This window comes from Larimichthys crocea, chromosome XXIV (genome assembly GCF_000972845.2).
Source record: "Larimichthys crocea isolate SSNF chromosome XXIV, L_crocea_2.0, whole genome shotgun sequence".
NCBI lineage: Eukaryota > Metazoa > Chordata > Actinopteri > Sciaenidae > Larimichthys > Larimichthys crocea.
The window spans coordinates 8,905,600-8,925,978 of NC_040034.1; the positions used below are offsets into that span (position 1 = coordinate 8,905,600).

At 39.2% G+C, this 20,379-nt stretch overlaps 3 protein-coding genes across 6 annotated transcripts in view; 2 read left to right on the forward strand and 1 right to left on the reverse strand.

The window, feature by feature from the left end:
* ncmap (non-compact myelin associated protein) overlaps positions 1-8,720 on the forward strand; it is a 15,851-nt gene extending 7,131 nt beyond the window's left edge. For both annotated transcript variants that reach the window (XM_010756990.3, XM_019260377.2), the window contains exons 2-4: positions 5,936-6,042; positions 6,483-6,567; positions 7,654-8,720. In XM_010756990.3, coding sequence (XP_010755292.1) covers positions 5,949-6,042; positions 6,483-6,567; positions 7,654-7,933 — 459 coding nt within the window. In that variant the 5' untranslated portion in view covers positions 5,936-5,948 and the 3' untranslated portion in view covers positions 7,934-8,720. The remainder of the gene's footprint in view (positions 1-5,935; positions 6,043-6,482; positions 6,568-7,653) is intronic.
* A 492-nt stretch (positions 8,721-9,212) lies between these two features.
* On the forward strand, positions 9,213-13,437 carry tmem234 (transmembrane protein 234). Its single transcript, XM_019260369.2, has 5 exons — positions 9,213-9,410; positions 9,669-9,820; positions 10,798-10,864; positions 12,110-12,202; positions 12,522-13,437. Exons 1-5 carry the CDS (start codon positions 9,398-9,400, stop codon positions 12,629-12,631), a joined length of 435 nt encoding a protein of 144 aa, XP_019115914.1. The 5' UTR covers positions 9,213-9,397; the 3' UTR covers positions 12,632-13,437.
* Positions 13,263-19,560, reverse strand: dcdc2b (doublecortin domain containing 2B). Of its 3 annotated transcripts, none has more exons than XM_019260368.2 (15): positions 19,426-19,560; positions 18,887-19,181; positions 18,719-18,770; positions 17,158-17,228; positions 16,265-16,396; positions 16,034-16,168; positions 15,862-15,901; positions 15,682-15,747; positions 15,419-15,593; positions 15,186-15,295; positions 14,969-15,037; positions 14,508-14,579; positions 14,250-14,315; positions 14,079-14,150; positions 13,263-13,996 (listed from the first exon to the last, which is right to left on the reverse strand). In XM_019260368.2, exons 2-15 carry the CDS (start codon positions 19,168-19,170, stop codon positions 13,946-13,948), a joined length of 1,395 nt encoding a protein of 464 aa, XP_019115913.1. In that variant the 5' UTR covers positions 19,171-19,181; positions 19,426-19,560; the 3' UTR covers positions 13,263-13,945. The 3 variants fall into 3 exon arrangements, with proteins under 3 accessions (XP_019115913.1, XP_010755323.2, XP_019115912.1); XM_010757021.3 differs by having other exon boundaries at positions 15,419-15,587; positions 18,887-19,187; XM_019260367.2 differs by having other exon boundaries at positions 18,887-19,187.
* Positions 19,561-20,379: the final 819 nt, after the last annotated feature.

The window sequence follows — 20,379 nt, forward strand, 5'->3', positions numbered from 1 at the left end:
GATGACTAAAATATAGGAGGGGGTTGAATCATAGACTATATAAAACATGGATGTAGTATCTGCCGGTTTCTAAAGAGCTTCTGTGAAACTCAGAATGTGGTGGCGCATCACCATCTTGGCAACTTCTGGCTGGTCCATACATGAGCAAAGACATGAAACTTGGATGGAGCTGAGGCTGGGCTGAATGAATCCTGGGTGCTACCTGTAACAGCACCCACCAGTCAATCAAAGCCCTCTTAATTATGCATAACTTTAATATAACCTTAATATAATTTGAACAGGTGAGTCCTATAAAAATTCACCCTCAGTACAGTTGTCATGAACGGTGAAATTAGCTATAGAGATGGAAACTATTTTTTGTACCAGGCTGTAAACATGTTTATTTCTGCTGTGAAGTTGGACATTTTAACATAGGAGCTTATGGAGACTGACTCATTCTGTAGCCAGCCTCAAGTGGCTGCTTAAGCTTCATTTCACAGCCACAGAAACATTTTGTGCAAGAAATGTTCTCAGCCAGTGAAGGGAGCCAATTTGACGTGCATAGAAGGAACATCTTCAAGCATGTATTCATTAACTTATGTTCATGTGTAACACTTTTGGGAATGTGTGCTGCTCAGGGCACTTACAGTATATTATTTAGGCAGCGCCAAGCACAAGTTGTTTGTAATCCAGTCTTGAGCTGACTGTCGGACGGTGAGCACTGCAGGGTTAGTCACTCACGTATTGGAATATGAGGCGTGTTAATCATAGGTGTTTCCTCTTTACGTAAATTAGAAGGCACGTTACGTGACCTCCACCTACACCTCAGCCTAACCTGTAATCAGTCTGATGTATTACCTATTTCTGCTGACACACCCCATTCTGTGGGAGTTGACACACCTACACTCCACGGATGAAACACTGGCATGCTCCAGCGCTGCAAATACATTTTTGTACATACCATTATGAGTGGTTTAACATGTCCGAGTTATGATGCTTCTACAGCGATCTATTTATATATCTTTTGTGTACTTCTCATCTCTTCTTGACTGGTACATATGATACTGGTACTGTAATCCGCAGCAGCATCTTGTTGCACTGGTCAAGACAATTCTTTTTTTGTTTTGGAGGTAGCATTGATGCCCTCTGTAGAGGAAACACTACTGCTATGGCTACAACACAGCACACAAAACATGAGATGAGCTGCTCAAAGTCAAGATCAAATTATCTTGATTGAAACTGCCCTTTTAAAGCTAGTTTCCAGCTGGCCTTGGGTGATGTGTATTGCAGCGCACAGCGTTGTCTTTTTATAGGATAGCTTTGGTTTGTCATCAGTATGTGATTTCGGGCAGCTGAGGTGGGATGCCATCACCCTTGTTAGCAAAATGACAACAATGCCTCCCCCTCATTAACCTGCCAGCCTCCTCTCCTTCACCTTATAGTAGAGAAAGTGCAAGGGTCTGCCTGACTCACTGATTTTTTATCTGACTGACTGACTGAATCTATGACCCCGACCATGGCTCTGAAATGTCAGCAGCCTAACTGTGCCGTGTATTGATAAATCCACGCTACTGTGCTGAAGTAGGAGATTTGTAACTGTCAGTATCATCTTGGATCAAAGTTCTCTAAACTATATACTATAAGTACTCAATTCTATAATATACAGTAGCCTACTATGTATACTCTATAGAGTACTGTCACCATCATGATCAAAATGACTAGTAGCAACCGTCTCGTCTGTCTCATCTGTCATCTGTCTCGTCTGTCGCACTGAATGACACCTGGTTGCTTAAACAAGCCACCTGTCAATCAAAGTGGTCATGCTCTTAATTATGCATAACTTAAATCTTAATATAATTTGAACATGTGAGTTATACAAAAAAATAATAAAAAATCAGACTCGTTTTTTTGTACCAGGCTGTAAACATGTTTATTTCTGCTGTGAAGTTGGACATTTTAATATGGGGGGCTTATGAAGAGTGGCTCATTCTGTAGCCAGCCTCAAGTGGAGACTGGAGGAACTGCATTTTTTGTCACTTCCGCGTTCACAGTAATAGAGGTTGCCGCTTGGTAGCGAGTTGATCATAGAGACACACAGCTGCCTGTAATGTTCCTTTAATTTTCCTATGATGATATTCTGCAAATAAACCCGAGCCGAGCCTCCTTTGTATAAATATTTGAGGGAAAACATGACTACAAGATGTAGTTTTTATGCTAGGGTTAGAGTTTGAACCATCTCTGTACTGCTGTGTTTGTGTATTTAATCTTTAAATGCTAATAAACTCAGGTAAAGACAAATTAATGATTTTAGATTTCAGGCTATATATAGATAAAATTGATTTTAATGTTACACAACCTTGCCAACATGAGCTGCATACTGTATCCACCACCACGTTACCAAAACAACGGTGTTCCCAACCTTATACAGCATATGAGCCACTTATCAGAAGCTGTCACTTCTGCAAACAGCAGTCATGATATATGCCATTACTAATCTCTATGCTAAATAGATGTCAACACTGAGAGAGCTGATTGTGTAATATTTGCTGTTGAGCAGGAAGCTGGATAACATGTACAGTGTACACGAGATCTGGTTACAAGTCAAAGTTGTGATTAAAACTCACATCTCACATCTGAGTGAGAAAGAGTTTGTGGGATATTTTCAAAACAGATCTCAAATTTCAAATCTTGACTCTTGTTGCTGGCAGGTGCTCTTTGTCTCGTGTACGTGGTGTTATATGTATGGGGCTATAAATAGTCCTTTCACAGTGCCTCCAGGATATGGACAGCTTAGATTGAAATGTAAACATTTACGCTCCATTAATGGTTTAAGACTGTGTACACAAGACACTGGATTTGTCCATACATTATATGCTAAAACACAGTATCCAGATATCATACAGAAAACTAATCTCATAACCTCTGGGAACTGAAATTATTTAGAATTTGCATTTTCAGTGTAATGTTAAACCAACATTTACTTACTATAAGATTATAAAACAAGCCATTACTGGAGGAAAGCATGCTTTTAGGAGAACTTTCCAACATTGTATGACAATGTGTGTATATATATATATGTGTGCATATTATATCTTGTTTGCTTAATTGGGACAAAAATCAAAACTTCAACATTTATGCTTTGATTTTATGTTTGAAAAAATGACCTGATGTGTTAATTATCTTAAGAACTTTAGGATTTCCTAGCTGTTGCTTTGTTTTTATTGTAATGACATGAGAGTAACATGAACTACCCTAAATCTTTGGGCGAAAGCGAGTAAGTGTATTTTCCAAAATGTCTAACTATTCCTTGAACAGAGGCGGTGTCTGTGGCAGGAAATAATTAGGCCACTGTAAGTGTGTGTGAAAGAGAGAAGATAAAGTGCGTGAGCGTATCCTTCAGCAGCCAGGTGTTCTTCAGAAGACTACCGCCTTTTATTAATAATAACAGGTTATAAGAACATCACAAGCTACATACAGTACCTGGAATGTAATAGAAATGACCCACAGAACAGAAGCTTGTAGTATTTTATTCTTCCTTCTGAGCAGCTTATTGTATCATTTCTCCATCATTTTTATGAATACTACCAAATACTCTGTTTGATGTCCGTCAACAACCTCTCATTAATTTAATTTAATGGTGGTTTATGAACTCAGTGATGTTCAGCAGTATCTTCACAGGCAGCCAATGCAACAGGTGTAAAAGTTTTGCACACAGTCTTGGGAATTTGAATGCAATCAATACAGCAGTCAGTCTAACCCAGAGAAGTGAGGAATGGATGTAATGTGTCTTTTCCTTGTGCTGGTGTTTCCGTAGCGTATGCAAATTTTGTTCACTTGAACGACCTGTCCTGATTGTGCTGCTCATCTTCACTCCCAGCAGTCAGTGTGCAACACCACTCTGGACTCTTTATTGCAACAATGTCTACACGCGGTGCCTCCTTCTTCCATATAGTTTTGTTCCAAAATGAGACACAGTTGTAAAAGCCTGTCATTTCTCTGACAGTTTAACAAAATGATGATATGTCAACGCACCGCATGTCTTTAAAATCAGTCACTGAAGCTGTTAAACGAGAAACAAAAGTGGAAAATCACCCACTTTACGATGGATAGACTGCACTATCCTTTTGTATTCTAGGGCAACAAATTAAATGATAATTAACTGATAATTAAGCATGATAATGATAATGAATCTTTTAGATTTAATGGCTTCATCTCTGAGTCACACTTGAATGACTCATTATCTACTCTTTAATTTTTATGTTGCACTACGCGAAAAGAGGATGGTGACATTTGTGGGACTCTCATGTGGTAGAAGTGGAAACTGTGTTACTTAACTGAAAATTATGTTTTACGGAACAGGAAGTGACCGCAGGTGTAATTATTTCATGAGAAGTTTGCATGAGCTTCTATTTCCGAGCATGCAAAAGCGCATTATCCTAACTCAGTGGAAGTATCAGTAACAGGGACAACCCTGACCTACAGCTGTGTGTGGATTGTTTCCTGGCCAGTATCAGGGAGCCTCCTAAATAACACAGGATCTCCCCATGACACATAACAATTGTAACACAGTAGATTAGATCAAGATAAAAACATAATAAGGCTGCCCTGATAGTCTGCCTGGAGCGACATAACACCTGAGAATATGCTTTGTTGATGTTGCACGATTCAGTGAGTCACGATTTAGAGAACATAAATCACATCAAGGACAAGGATGTCATTTTAATGAAATTAATTTAAGATGAATAAAAGTGACACAAGTGAGATGAGAATGAAGATACACGTAGATGTAGAGGAGGAAGTATTTAAATAATACTACTGTTGTGTTAGTCTGCCTTTCAACTTTCCAATTTCCATGCCAAGTCTGCAGGATACAGCACGTAGTACAGCAAGTTCATCTGTTATTAAGATTTTATACAAGATATATATTTTTTTAAGTCAGTCACAAATCTATTTTTTTTTTTTTTTTTTCAGTTTTTAGAAAACATTACTCAAGCAGGTGAAAATGCAAGCACATTTGTTTTGGACTATTTTCTGCAGTGGATTAATACACAATTTATGCCCCACTGGATGTTTACAGCAGCAGGATAGTGCGCGATCGAAATAAAATAAACCACAGTGCCGATGTTCATTACATTTATATCTACATTTAGTCATTTAGCAGACGCTTTTATGCAAAGCGACCTACAGAAAAGGGAACAATCAAGGTATAGTGTGTTAGGGTTAGGGTTCATGAAAATGAAAGAACATGTGAAACATGTAGCTCACTGTATGACAACATTGGAGATCTATGGTACAGTGCAATAAGATGGGGTTTGTTGACAATGAGAAATAATATTACTTATTAACCTACACCAGAAAACAATTTCTCACTTTTAACAACCCACGAAATTGTTCAAATCCATTTGGACACTTGCAACATGACCCATTATTGACTGAATTTATTCTATCCAGCCAACACAAGTTGTTCAGTCACATCTTTCCAATCACTTTTAGGTCGTATGGGGAGAAGCATATTCTGCTTTAACTCTTTATTAAAGTGTACAGTATGAGCTGTACTTGGAAAAGCTCTTAATGAAAGCTGTAATCTGGCCATCACATAAGTCGTGTGTTTAGTAAAGAGGTTAGTGATTAGGGCTTCATACATAATGTTCTGGCGTGGATCCTCATTCCTGTGGTTTCAATAAAACATTCATTCAATGGGTGTTGTTTAGCTCAGTTGGTAGAGCATCCACCCCGTGTACAAAGGCTCGGTCCTTGCCACGGTGGCCCAGGGTTCGAATCTGACCTGTGGCTCTTTCCAGCATGTCAATCTCCATCTCTCTCTCCTCACATTTCCTGTCACTCTTCAAACTATCTCTGTCAAATAAAGCTAAACAAATATTTTAATCTTCAAATGTCAGATTATATCGTAATTTCTTCTGTTTGTTTGCATGTTTGTTTGTCTGTGTGTATGCAGGTTATTGCTGAAGATGCAAGCCTTAACTGTCTCACCTCTGACCAACACTACAGCGCCTTCAAACACAACCACCGTCACAAAATCCAAAGAACAAATCCTCATCCAGAGTAAGTGTGTGTGTGTGTGTGTGCTATTTGTCTGTGGGATCATATCTGCATTGCATTCAAGTGTAAATGAGGTGTTTGTTGTTGACATCGTCAGATCTTAGATCTTTTTTCTGAGAAAGAGATTACAATGAAAAATGTAAAAAAAATGATACGATAGGCCATGTCTCATAAAGTGCAACCTATTGCGTCACGCAGTCTAATCTAGATGGCCTGTACGGGAGTGGCACACATGCATTCGTAGGAAATATTTGTCATGTTCTGTTTGTGAGTGATGCCGTTGCTAAGTTACTAAACACTTGTGCGCGGACATGTGAAATAAGTTGCACAGCACTGAACAGAAGTGAATTTGTGAACTGTAACATGCAAATTTTTGGAGGATCAAAAGAAAAACAACCTTCAAGCATGTTAATCGCTCATTCTTCCTCTCCTCTGTCTGCCAGGTTCTGGGGCGATGATTGCCGTCATCGTCATAGGTATCATAATCATTCTCACCATTCTTCTGATCATCCTCAAGACATACAACAGGTAGGGCCACATTCCTGTTTGACAGGACAATTTAAAAATAGTGAATGTCACGAGCCGTGAAAGAAACAAGCAAGCAGCCGTGCTATTTTTACCTGCTGCTATCTTCGGTCTTTTAATCAGTCTGCATCTGTGAAATTATATGAATAAAAACATTAATCATAATGAATTTAAAACAAAAATCACACATATCAACATGTTTAAATACTTACAGCAACATGTCACATGTGGGTAGCATGTGCCCATGGGTTGGTCGTCTGAAATGTGACGTTCCCTTTTTAGACTGATTGACCTTTAGAGGTAAAACTTTCCAGTATTGCACAATATCTACAATATAACCTTTACACAATACTAATCACAGTATTTGAGTCAAGCTACTTTGCACTGTTCTGCCACTATCAAACTTTTGTATATTAGCAAGTATGAGTTATTTTATTTATTTATGGTTTATTTACTTCTTCTTTTGTGATTTGGTTATGACTACGGTGTCTTTAGTTGACCTCTAGAGAGAATATGTGGCAGGGTTGGACTGGCTTTAAAATTCGGCCCTGGCATTTTTCCTCTGGACCGGCCCACCATTGGACCGATGAACCCACCCCCAAAACACACGCACTCAAACATTCTCCCACCCACCCATACTGAACCCCCAAATACCCCATAAATAACACAGAACAAAATGTGTAAATCGTAACTTCTGAACCTGTCATGAAGAGGCAAATATTAACCGATATTAGCCAGTGTAACCCAAAGCCTATTCCAAATGGATGCAAATGGGCCGCAAGTACATTTTGGGCTGCTGGGCAATTGTTGCTGAGGCTACAAAATAACAAATACATACATACAAAAAACAGTGGAGACCACCGGCCCAAATGTGGCCGAGATGGACCGGCCCATCTGGCATTTGCCCGGTAGCACAGACTGCCAGTCCGAGCCTGATATGTGGCATATTTCTATGTAACTGTTGAGCACACCTTATGGAGAAACAATTACTTAACATCACATGCCATTTTGCTAAATAACAACCTACAACATGGTATGTAAGTGAAGTGATTAGCATTGAGATTAACATTGTGGTTTACTTGTTGCCAGGTGGACACATGTATCCAGAGTCCTGGGACCCACTAGTGGCTCCAAAGCACGAAAGAAGATGTCACAATCCACATTTCAGAGCAACATGCCGCTGAGCCCCATGGGAGTCAGCTCTGTGTCGGGCAGCATGGCCAATTCAAACCCAGCCTTAGAGAATGGCTTCCGGTTGCCCAGGGTGGAGCTGAACAGCGTGGAGGAAAACCACATAGAGCAGTCCAGCACCAACAGTGGATCCACTGCAGTCACCATACATGACCTTCCATCATTAGAGAACACATAGCAACAAGACTGTGGTTTAATCTCACAACAGGCATTGACTGATGTGTTGTCTTCATCCGCGACCGCATACTGTGTGCTGACTGAATCCTGTGGAAACTCAATCCGTGACGTCAGTCTAGTCACTGTCACTATCTCCGCCAACTGAGCCACTGCTGGTGACTAAATGGACAACAAGATGTCCTTCTGCTGTGCAAAAAAATATACATCATGAACAAAATGGCACCATAAACAGACACAATGGATTGCATAAAGGATGTTGCATGACGGAAACAGAGACTTTCCTGTGAAGAATTGCTTTTTCGGCTACAGTCAGTGTTCAGAGTATAGACGCCATACGTTTCTTATTTTTGTGCTTGTTCCATCACTACTAATAAAATGAAGAAAATGTGTAGTAAAGACTGTAATGGCTTGACAACGTTGCTCTTAAGTGTGTACATTTCTGTATTAAAGAGGATCACTAAGGTTCATCAGTAAACATAGAATTGGTATAAACTTCAGAGAAGACAAAGACAAGCAGCTATGTTTGAGGAAAAGACCATTTTCATTGCATTATCCTGTCTTTGTCGTCCGATCACCGATTCTCTCAGATTAGATTATGTTTGAAAAATATACTAAATGTCAGTGTATTTCTTTCTTTTTCTTTTAAACCTTGTATAATGAGGAGACCACAGAGATATTTGATCTCTGAGACATCTGGGTGTCATCCTAACACACTGATGTGAATCCTTCTTAGTTTGACGCCAAAGGATTTTGCACTTTATTTTTATTGCTCCCCCGTATTTCTACTGTTTGTGGTTCTTTAAAATGAAATGAGATGAAAATAAAATGTAATATTTCTAATTGTGTCTGACCGGTTTGTTCAAGTGAAGTGCCATTTATAAGATAGATATATATACACAGACATGCAAGAAGTAAATAGACACCTTCATTCAAATTCAAATTAAAAGGTGTCTATTTACTTCTTGCATGTCTGTGTAGATAGATAGATAGATAGATTTTAATTATAAATGGTAAACTATATAAATAATTAAAAATTGAAGAAAAATATACAAATAAGTAATAGAACTAACTGTAAATTATATATATACAATAGTAGGCACGTTTAAACTCATGTGAAACCTTGAAGATTTAAAGAAAACACAAAAAAAGAGTGTTGTATAATCCAAATTTGTGTTGTTGCGTTATTGTTAAGAAAGTTATTGCGCCCCCAGCTGGTACATTACGGTACCATAACGTTGAAACGTCCCGAAGCTGCATTCAAGATGACAATAAATGTTGCGAAATATCCTAGCTTACGTCGTAAAATTGTTCGGTGGTTGCACTTCCTGTGAAAACGTCGTCCTCTTACATCATACATTTAAATGTTTTAAACTGTTTATTAACGTCTCTTCGTTTTTAAATAGTGTTCACTAACAGCTGCGCTGAAGAACTTGTCTTGAATGCGACTTCACATGTTTACACTACGATGGTGACCGCAGGTGAGTGGCTAACACGCTCAGTTATCCTCTCAAATTAAAGATGTTTGCTCGTTTTTTAAGAAAGACAGCTTTTGTATTTTAATGTAGAATATATAACCCAGACTATCTGCTTCCTCTTTGGCACGAATAACCCGGTTTGTAACCCGGTAGCTTCGTCATTGTCAAACATGAGTCGTGCAATAACAACAGCAGCGTGTCTAAGTCAGACAGAGGTGACTATATGTTGTCTGTGTGTGTCTGTGTGTGTCTGTGTTGCAGTGGAGCTGCTGGGGCTCCTGCTGGTGTCGGTGCTGTGGGGCTGCACCAACCCGCTCCTGAAGAGAGGCACGGAGGGGATCGAACACGTGACGGAGACCAGCAGAGTCTCACAGCTGCTGGCTGAGGTCAAGTTCCTGTTCCTGAACCTCAAGGTAAACCAGAGAGCCGCTCACCTACGTGCATGGTTGATACTGTATGATGCATATGTTATACATATACATATCATATCATCAGAATCAGAAATACTTTATTAATCTCTGCAGGGAAACTGTTTTTGTTACAGCAGCTCCCAAACGGTAAGTGAGATAGTAAGAAAACAAAACTTTAACAATGTACACCTATACAATATCCTATTTTAACACTATATACACATGTATAAATAACAGTTAAAATAAAAACCAAGTAACAGTAAATTATGTAATATGTAAATCTAAAACCTTATAAAGAATTTAGTCTTTGAGAGACTGTACAGAGAGAATAGACACTATTCGCATGAGAAAATTGCACTTATTTATTGCACAAGCCAGTTTGATAGCTAAAAAACTTGACTTGGAGTGTCTTGTGTATATATACACACACACATATATTTATATGTGCGTACATATTATATAATTGCAGTTATGTATGTATGCACACCTTGCACAGGATAAATATATGACTAATTTCTATGTGTCTATCTCTATAGATATATTATCATTATTATTGCTGTTATCCTGTTTTTATTATTATATACTGTTATTAACAATAACATTACCATCATGTCATCAGTACTATTACCATCAAAATCAAATCAAATCAAATTTTATTTGCATAGCCAAAACTTGTCCACAAAAAAACATTTTAACAGGGAAAAAATGTGGAAGAAACCTTAGGAAGAGCCACAGAGGAGGGATCCCTCTCCCAGGACGGACAGACGTGCAATAGATGTCACGTGTACAAACAAACAAATCAACACAAACATATTGTACAATTACTATCTATCTATCTATCTATCTATCTATCTATCTATCTATCTATCTATCTATCTATTTATCTATCTATCTATCTATCTATCTATCTATCTATCTATCTTATTAAATTGCCTTAGGACAACTGGTTTTAATTGCACCACCTTCTTCTTCTTCTTCAGTACCTGGTCCCATTTCTTCTGAACCAGAGTGGCTCTTTGGTCTACTATTATGTACTTTCCACCACAGGTGAGACAACATGAATTAATGAATCTTTACTGAACTTTGTCACTTTGTTTTTGCACAGCCATGAAGGGTATAAAATACAAAAACAATATTTTCCTGAGGTATAAGAATGAGGAAGGACAGTGATGTTTTTTTTTGGTTTACAGACACAATAGTACAGTATATACTTGTTGAACACAGAATCAGGATAATAATCACAAATATGTATGGTGCACTTGGTATAAAGATATGTATGTATGTATGTATGAATATGTAAATATGTGAAATTGTGTATAGGTATATAGAATTTTATGTACAGGAGTCTATTAATAATTTTATTATTATATTAATATTCTATATTAAATGTGTCATTAAATCGTCCCAGTGAGCCAGTATGAACAGTACCTGGAAGTGACTGACCTTAAATGTAATTCGGCCCTCATCAGTGATATTAATTATAACTGTGCATTTCCTGCTATGACAAGGCAAATTGTCTTCCCTGCAGTCTGCACTAGTCATAGCAGGAAAGTACAGGCGTTACTAAAAACATTAACAATGGCTCCATTGTATTCAAGTGTTTTCGATTGTGTGACCATGAGTCAGTGTGCATAATACCAATCCCACGATTTCAGCCATCACTCATTTGATCATTTGCACTTGTGCTTTTTTGTAAGACTGGTAAGACGTGATTTGACAGCTAAATTCAATCTAGTTAAAACACTACTAATGTGATTACTGCATGTCAAGAGAGAGTATTAGCAATTCATCTGAAGGTTATGGATCTTTAAAACATCAGAACACTGAGAAAAATCCCCTGTTCCAATTCCCTGTTCAGAGTGTTTTTAATATAAGATAAGGAAAAGCAGCAAATCCTCACATAGCATCACATATTTTTACCATTTTTAGCTTGAAAAAATTCTAAAGTTGTCAATAAAATTTCTGTTCATCAAAATAATTGTTTTAGCTCTACACACTGCAAAACCAAGAAATGACCCTGCTTATGAGAATGTGCAGATTTAATTATAAACAACTGATATTTCTACTAATGTTTGTTTTGTAAACAAACTGAAAATCGGGCCTTTAATATGCGTGACCAGGGTTTTTAAATGCACGGATCATTAATCTTCATTAGAAGCACAACATACCCTTCAGGTCTATTTCCATTTTGCACAGAGATTTGCATCATCTGTGTGTAGCAGGACACACAGGTTTGCATATATATATTTTTTTAATTAAAAAAAAAATAATTCACCGCTTCCCCTTATCCAGAGTTATCTCTTGCTGTTCCCGTGGCCAACTCCCTCACTTTCCTTTGCACCCTGCTCACCGGCAAGTTACTGGGCGAAGAGTTTGGAGGCAAACGTAAGTGACTCATTTTCACGACACTCATACAGCAGCTTCCTGTTCGGTAGCGGGGCAGCCGCACTGCATGTGCTATTAATACCCACAAGGACAAATCTAGGATGCTAAGATCCTACAAGGGACCAATTCAGTCATGTTGCATAAGCAAGTCATTACTTTACTGGCGCACCCAGACGTTATTGAGCTGTTAATTCTCTCTTGCGCCGTTACTTCTCACTCCTGAAAATACTATTCTTGTTGTGTTATGTATTTTAAGATTTCTTTTTTTTGTAAACTTTCTGTCATAACCTTCCTCCCCCACACACTTCATTCTCTGCAGACGCTGTCGCAGGAATGTTCCTTACTATGACTGGCATCACCCTGTGTGTTATAAGCTCCATTGATGACAAAGACGCTGGGCAACAGAATACGACGCAGACTGTACACTAACAGAGGATTAAAGCAAATTATTCTCCACCTTCAAGTGATTCCTCAGCAGGGAAGGAAAGAAGGCCTAAGCAGTGTTGGAGTAGGACTGAAGGGGGGGGAATTTAGATTCAGACAGTGACTCTTTAGAGCAACTGCTCTGGTGGGAGAATTGTGCCTAAATGAACTCAGCGTGAGCTTCAAAAGACCTGTCAAGAAACCCTTACACCAAGTTGAAGGGGAAGTGGGTTCATCCAGGGTTCACTTCAGGCCTAGACTAGATTTATGGCGCTTGCATAGAAGTCGGTGGTTGTTAACTTTTACTTTTAAGCACTCTGCTGCCTCGCCATCTGACTGGCATCTGCATAAATGCTATAGAGACCACATGCAAATAGGGCTGGGGTTTGAAATGGACCAATTAGGTTTAACCTCCTGGTTTAACAGGGACATTTTACTGCACTTGCCTTCTGTCTGCTGTGGTGGGTGTTTTGGGAATAGCAGGACACAGAAAACGACAAATATTTTTTTTAGCTCAAGCATAAAGATGTTTTTTATTTCGTATTTTCTTCTCTTTATTCTTCCCCTGCTGCTTTGTATATGTGATGTATTACTATGGTAGATATGCCACTGTTATTTTCTAAAGTTCTTTGTGAGGAAGACTTACAGGGAGTTAGTTGTTAACAGTGAGGAGTGATATGTTTTATGTTCTGGAAACATCTTTCAGAAATAGAAATGAACATAGTAATATATATTTTTATTCTCACAGTATTGAATTGACACAAAACACTGTACAGATGACTTTGCTGTTGTTGCATCTATTCAGCTTGAGACGTGGCTGATATTTAATTAATAAACTGTTGGCAAAACTCTTTGTATCACGATCTCCATCAATGATTTATGCAAATCAAAATGACGTTCAGGCTTATAAGGTCCCAAAGTTTCTTATGTACATGTCACATACGGAATAAATTGCATCATTGAACATCTACACAATATCTGCATCAGAACTGAACAAAAGTTTGGGCACAATATCATAAACAGACACTAATTCTGGGAAGCTTCTAATGTCTATATAATGTTTTAACTGAGTTGTTTCTGTGGATTATCCTGGAGTTTATGATAGTGTGTCCATGTTCACATTTTTGACTCTTCCAACTTGAATGAATGTTGTTACTTGGCTCATCACAACAGCTAGAGTACTATCAATTTAATCAAACATTCATTTAGCTGAACGGGTCACTGTAGAAGCGGTAATCGCCGAGTTATCTGCTGCACCCGGGGTTGGAGTGAAATCGTCGTGATGATGTGACCTCCTCATGATGAATCCGCGCTCATCATTCACCAGCTCTCCTGATGATGGTTCTGTTCTACTGCAATCGACAAGGCGGCCTGTAAAAGAAAAACGAAAATGCAATCAAGCGGCGTGTTTTCTAGTCTGCACTGCTTTATGATGTGAGGTGGGTAAACATACCTTTTCTTCTTTGTTCTTTCCATGGATGGAGGTGGATGATGAAGGCCGTGACTTTGAAGGCAACTCAGGCTCCTTTTGAAATAAGAGATACAATTTTTTTTGTATTACTGAATGTTTGCTGTTAGAAAATGTTCTAAGCAGTTGGCAGTGTGTTTGTGTAGGTGTGTGTACCGGTATTTCAGCAGCATATTCCTCAGTCTTAGCAGAATTCACAGCGTTTTGTTCAGATGGAGGTGCCTTTTACAGGACAAAATATATATTATATTATTTTCTGAACTAGGGCTGTCACAGTATCATCATATACTTTATTATCATGGCCAAAAAAATGTGTAAGTCAAATTTATCTTTCACTTATATTGTGTGTTTTGTCTTTTTATTAGGAAGTAGATATTATAATTATGTAAATGTTTCCACCCACTCATACTGTACCTGTTTTCCATTGTGTTTGTGTAGGTGTTCTCCCTCATTGAGCTGTTCACCCTCTGTAATTTGTGCATGCCTCTTGAGAAAAACACATGCAGAATATGTGTTTGTGACAGAGTTACACAAATGAGCAAAATTAATGGGATGTTTGTTATTAGACCTGACTTTCTAGACAGGTTTGTGTCTAAATGATGAGCTGTATAATGTTTTTTTCTCTTACATTTTCAGATAGAAATATGCCAGGTAATGTCTCATCACTCATATGTTAACTCTCAACTGATGGGCACTATAATGTATGAATACATAAATCAATTTCCCATTCAGACCATCATGGATCCATCTTCTGGAATTGATCATTTTCTAAATTATACCCTCAATTTCTGTCCATTACGTAGAAAAAAATGGCCCTGTTCCTTACACGAGAGTCAATGAATAGGAAAGAAAAGAAGAGTTTGATTTATGCCTACCTGCTGTGTGTTGTGCAGAGAATCGTTTTGATTGTTCAGTTCCTCGTCCTCCACTATTTCTGCAACTCTCTTCAGATGCAAAATGACAAACACATTTAGATTTACGTCTGCTGTAAACATTTTCAAAATTATGAATTTACCTCCTTCAGTGATATTTTAGCATTTAATCACAGCATTATACTGTGCAGTTATAAGGAAACAGAGATGACTCTCTAACCTGGTCAACAGGAATCTCTGTAACTGTGTTTTCATCCTCATGCACCTCCTTGGCCCCTCGTACCTCCTCTCTTCGCTTCCTCGCCGCTCTCTTAAACACACTGGGCTGGACTGTGATAAACAGAAAATCAAAAAGCTGCTACTGCTGCTACAATAATTAACACACAACGAAGCATACTAATTGTGAATCTGAGGAAGTTATATTTAAAATGAGATGAATTTGGGAATCCTAACCGGATCCATTGCCGAGCGGTGGCCTTGGCTGTCGTCTGTTGTTGCTGATCTTGACCGGCCTGGCAAAGAACGCAGAGGTGTCATCTGCTCCCTCTCTCCTGATCCTCTGCTGTGCGGCTGCTGGAGCTGCAGATTCATCTCCTGTCGACTTCACCCTCCGACCGTCTGACTGAAACTCACACAAATAGAACAGGATATAAGATTATATAAGTATATAAATCTGAGTGTGTTACATATCCACTTTTTTTTTTTTTTTTTTTTACCTCAGGGGAGTCAAGAAGAGCTGAGTCACTGTACTGGTCTTCTGGACCGCTTCCTGTTTTCCTGTTCTAAGAGAAACACAAGACGGCTGTCACTTAAACATGTTATAATGAACTGTAGGCTGCAGAGAAACAACGTAAAGACTGTATTTTAAGGCTTAAAAAGTAAGTAACTGAAGGTACCTCATTTCTCCTTAACTGTCTTCTCTTTCCTGGATAATATCTACAAAATAAATTAAGAAAATTGAAAAAAATTTCCATCTTCTCTCATGTCTTGTATTTTATTTGAGAGAGCAGAACAAATTCACACACACATTCTTTCCACACACTCACACAGGACCTTGCATAACAATACCTCTCCGTAGCTTTTGAAACCAACAGCTCCACATATGGAAGTTTCTTGAACCTCTCGGTTCCCACGGCAACATAGAAGTTGCCCGACTCCAGCTCCACAGCCGAGGACACAGTCACTCCTTCCAGAGAGCACAACCTGGTGAAGCACAGGGGGGTTATATTATATTTATCGGATCTATTTTGTATTCCACAGAGTGCATGCGATATTTGACTGTCTGTCGGTGTTACTGACCTGCGCACAGCTCCGGTCCGTAAGCTGACCTTCTCTGTGACCAGACTGAGGATCTGCTCCAGGTCCTGCCGCATGCTCCGAGGAATGATTAATCGAAACGGTGGACACAGGAGATCTCCATTACGGAAAACACTGAAAAGAGTGCATAGGTTCACGTTTTTTAAAATATTTGATCAGTTCTGTCCTTAAATTATACTTTTACATGTACACTGAAACAGTTATTGGTTGGTGTAATTGTTCCTCCTGCCTATACTGGCCATGGTGAGATCCTGTCCTAATGTTATTCCAGTGTAAGAGATGGGGAACAAACTCTACAATCCTTATTTGGTGGAAAAATGCATTCTAGAGTTCAGTTGAACAGATATTCCAAAGTTTCAAAAGCTTTTTATTGGCAATTTCCTTTCATGCTACAGGCTCTTTGAGGCTGTAGTAACTGTATGACAAGAGATCTTAGTTTGCCAACATGGCAACAGTTGCTAATTAGCATAAAAACACAAAAGACATGAGAGTTTCATTAGTTTAGAGCTACCAAAGTTATTACAACTCATCTTTAAGGGACCATGGATGCGTGTACCATGGCAGTCAGTCAAAACCACAAATCTGAACAGAGGGAAAGTCAGGAAGGGCTTTTGCGTCACCAAAGTCATTAGGATTCATCTTCTGGGAACCATGACAAATTCATGAACTCTGTTCGGTTGATCTGCTTCTGTCTAAGCCAAAGTGAGGGACCGTCCAGCTGGCTGACCATCATGACATTGCCATCCTCAGGCTGCTGAAGCCTCATATTATCTTTGGCTGAATTTTAAAAATGCATTTGAAAAATACACCAAAATGTACTAAGAATAATTATGTGTGTGTGTGTGTGTGTGTTGCACATAGTATCTCCAACTCACTGTAAAATGCAAGGTATGGGGATAAACTTCCTCCATTTGGCTGAGACATTTGGCCTCTGGGTTATTTTGGCCTGCAGAAGACATTCAGAAAATCACATCCATGGTACTGCGAAACATCATAATGTTGTAATTTTCTCAGCAATATCGAAAATCCCCCTCATCAGTTTTATGTCATCCATACGCTGCACATCAATTACACTGCATGTCCATCACAGCAAAATCAGTTATTCCCAAACTGTAATGACTGACTAACTATTCTGCTCATGCCAGCTCAAGTGCTGCAGCCATGGAAACTAACGTCACCCTGAGACTTCTCCGGTGGCACATTTCACACATTGTGTCTGATCCAAGAGCTCTCATCATCAGCTGTAACTCACGTCGCCCCATATCAATGAAATCTGGAGCCAATGTCTGTGTCTCTCTCTGATAACGTTGATAGGCTATATTAATCATTCAACTCAAAACAAACCAGACATCAATAATCTCCCCTTCCCTTATTACTTTTTTCCCCTTTTAAAGTGGCAGACATTTAATGGATTTACAGTGTCTCCGAGCAGAGAAAGGAGGCGTGTGGTGGTGAGTATGGGCAGTAGGCCTGCCCATACATGCACATAGCCCTGATAAGACTGTGTTGAAGCAGAACTCTTTTGTTTCACCAGCAGGATCAAACACAGCTCACATACGGACACACTTCCTGCATTGTTCCACAGCAACCACAACACAGGCATGTGAGACTCTAAAACCAAAGACAGCTTTCCAAATGGCAGACACCCAAGGCACACACAATTACTCTCCACTCCTTTTTATTTATTTTTTTTTCCAGAGAAGTAACACTGATGGCTTAAGACTGAGCACACTGCATTTTAAAAAAACTAAGCGGACAACCCTGCCAGCTGGTCAGAATACAAAGCGAGCACTTGTCAGCATGAGTGGCTCTGTGTATGAAATCAATTTTGTGTCAGTGTTAAGGGAGCTTCTGCCTGCATATTACTGCCATCATTATCACCATGCCCTGCATGCCTTTCAGTGCACGGACAAAAAAAACCCCTCAAACAAACAACTAATGAGATTAAATTTAATTTTCCTGATGACGCCCAAGGAATTTTCTTCTCTCTGACGATATCCAGCTGTAATTATTGAATATAATGTCACACAATATCCTTAAAAGGGCACCCAGCAAGGCCTTAGTGACTGCTCTATGGACAGCACAATCATTAGCCCATTGTTTCTGGTCATCTACATGACAACCAGTGACATCAATGGGACAGTAAGTGCAAAGAGTAACCTATGCACACACCCACAAGTGCATCTAATGTAACCAGTGCAAACATAACAATGTGTCGTCACAATTAAAGGCAAATATGAGCTTGTCTCTGTAATGGAAAATCCTGCAGTCATTCTTCCTATTTGATCTGGCAGGAGTACAAATGGATCAACTTGATACGGGTACAAAGTGGCCTGGTGGCACATTCCTCCTGGTTAGACCGGGATTAATGAGTGATGGGGTGTGCTGTTGGCAAGTTAAAAGCAAACAGTTCACATGAAAATATAAAAAGCCTACCTGGCTTTCTTCACGAGCAACAGGATGCTTTTTCGTTCCTGTGTTCAGGTAACTAAACAACGTGATGAAGACGAACAACAAGAGGAAAGTTAGGATTAATTCTGAGCTAATTCACTTTTAATTCTCCTATTAGGTCTGTGCTGTACAATAAAAAGCTTTTCTACTTACTCCAGTTTCTTGAACCTTTCAAAGCCAGCAGCAACATACTGGGATCCTGTCTGAAGGTCCTCAAGGTCTGCGACCCTGTGGCCCTGTCTCGGGGTGTAAAGGGTCCTGATGGCAAGTGAAGCACCGATGCTCTGGGTCACTTCAGTCAAAAAGGCCTCCATGGTGGCCACCTGTCGCTGGTTGACCACAAACCTCCGCCCACTATAGAAGGGGTCTCCATTCCTATACACCACCACGCTCTTCACTGGAGGCAGGACAGTCGTGGCTGTGGTGCTGGCAGCCATCTCCGAGCCAGCTGTTACTGTCACGGTCCACAGACACACATTTTAAAAAAGGCTGCTAAGTGTTTTTTGAGTCCACACACACACCACATAATTCTCTTCACATACACATAAAGACTCACTAAACCTATAGATATATTTTCTGACCATCATCATACACTCCAGACACATTCTTTAGACCACACTTCTTTAACGGCCACACATTCAAATGCATATTGCATGATCTTTGATCCACACAGACACTGCTCAGTCACTCACAAGCCTGTTGGAAGATGAAACGAGGAAACCGTAGAATTGAAGGCAAAGGTGAGAATCAGTCCCTTCTGTTGTTGTGGTCTTTCTGGACTCCCACTCGCCACTCTCTCTCTCTCTCTCTTTCCCTTTCTCTCTCGCTATCCCCCTCACACATACACACACACACACACATTCACCCCACACACTACTCCACTGACGGTGGTGAGTATTTCCTGGTTGCTATGGCAACATGACAGCAATGACTGGCTTTGTGGGCTAAACCATCAGCAGCAACCACAACAAAAGAGACACACAGAGGAGGAGAGAATGGGTGGGTCGCTTGTGTTGTAAGCTGAATCAATAAGATAACGCAGACACCCTGTTGTCTGTATTTTTTGCAACATGTCATGTATTATATACATACAAATCCAAGAATCAAGAACCAGCAGAAATGTATTAAAAGTGACCCTTTTTAAGTAATATATAACATTTAAAATTAAACACAACTTTTATATATATATATATATATACACATATATATATATACTTATAGATAATGCATTTTTAGCCTCTATAAACATCTTGTGCCTCTATGTCAAACATCGTATGACATAAATACTAAATGACAACAGCAGCTTAACAGCAGACAGTCGCGTTAATAGTCGCAGTCAGAACATTTCGTGTGATGAGTGAGAGATCATTCACTGTGATCCAAATGCGAAATACGAGCTTCTGAGTCGCAACACGAACTCGCTTAGAGCCAAGGACCCTCCATTGAATTTCTACTGAATTAACTTTCCTCCTACACAGAAGCAACAACTTCAACAACCATTTATGCTGTGAGGACAATATCAGTGAAACCACTGCATGACAACAACAAAATAGAGAGAGAAGACTTTTTTTTAGAAAAATAGAATTTATTCTTTTTTTTTTTACATAAATAAACAACATTCACAGTGCACAGGTTTCGTCAATCAC

Excerpts from the sequence above, each read along its gene's own strand:
- tmem234 (XM_019260369.2), top strand. Across the intron at positions 9,821-10,797 it reads TCCTGTTCCTGAACCTCAAG|TACCTGGTCCCATTTCTTCT; the intron begins GTAAACCAGAGA and ends CTTCTTCTTCAG. Across the intron at positions 12,203-12,521 it reads CGAAGAGTTTGGAGGCAAAC|ACGCTGTCGCAGGAATGTTC; the intron begins GTAAGTGACTCA and ends CATTCTCTGCAG.
- dcdc2b (XM_019260368.2), bottom strand. The coding sequence starts at position 19,170 with ATGGCTGCCAGCACCACAGCCACGACTGTCCTGCCTCCAGTGAAGAGC. Across the intron at positions 15,594-15,681 it reads CTCTTCTTGACTCCCCTGAG|TTTCAGTCAGACGGTCGGAG; the intron begins GTAAAAAAAAAA and ends TATTTGTGTGAG. Across the intron at positions 13,997-14,078 it reads GAAAGAACAAAGAAGAAAAG|GCCGCCTTGTCGATTGCAGT; the intron begins GTATGTTTACCC and ends TTTCTTTTACAG.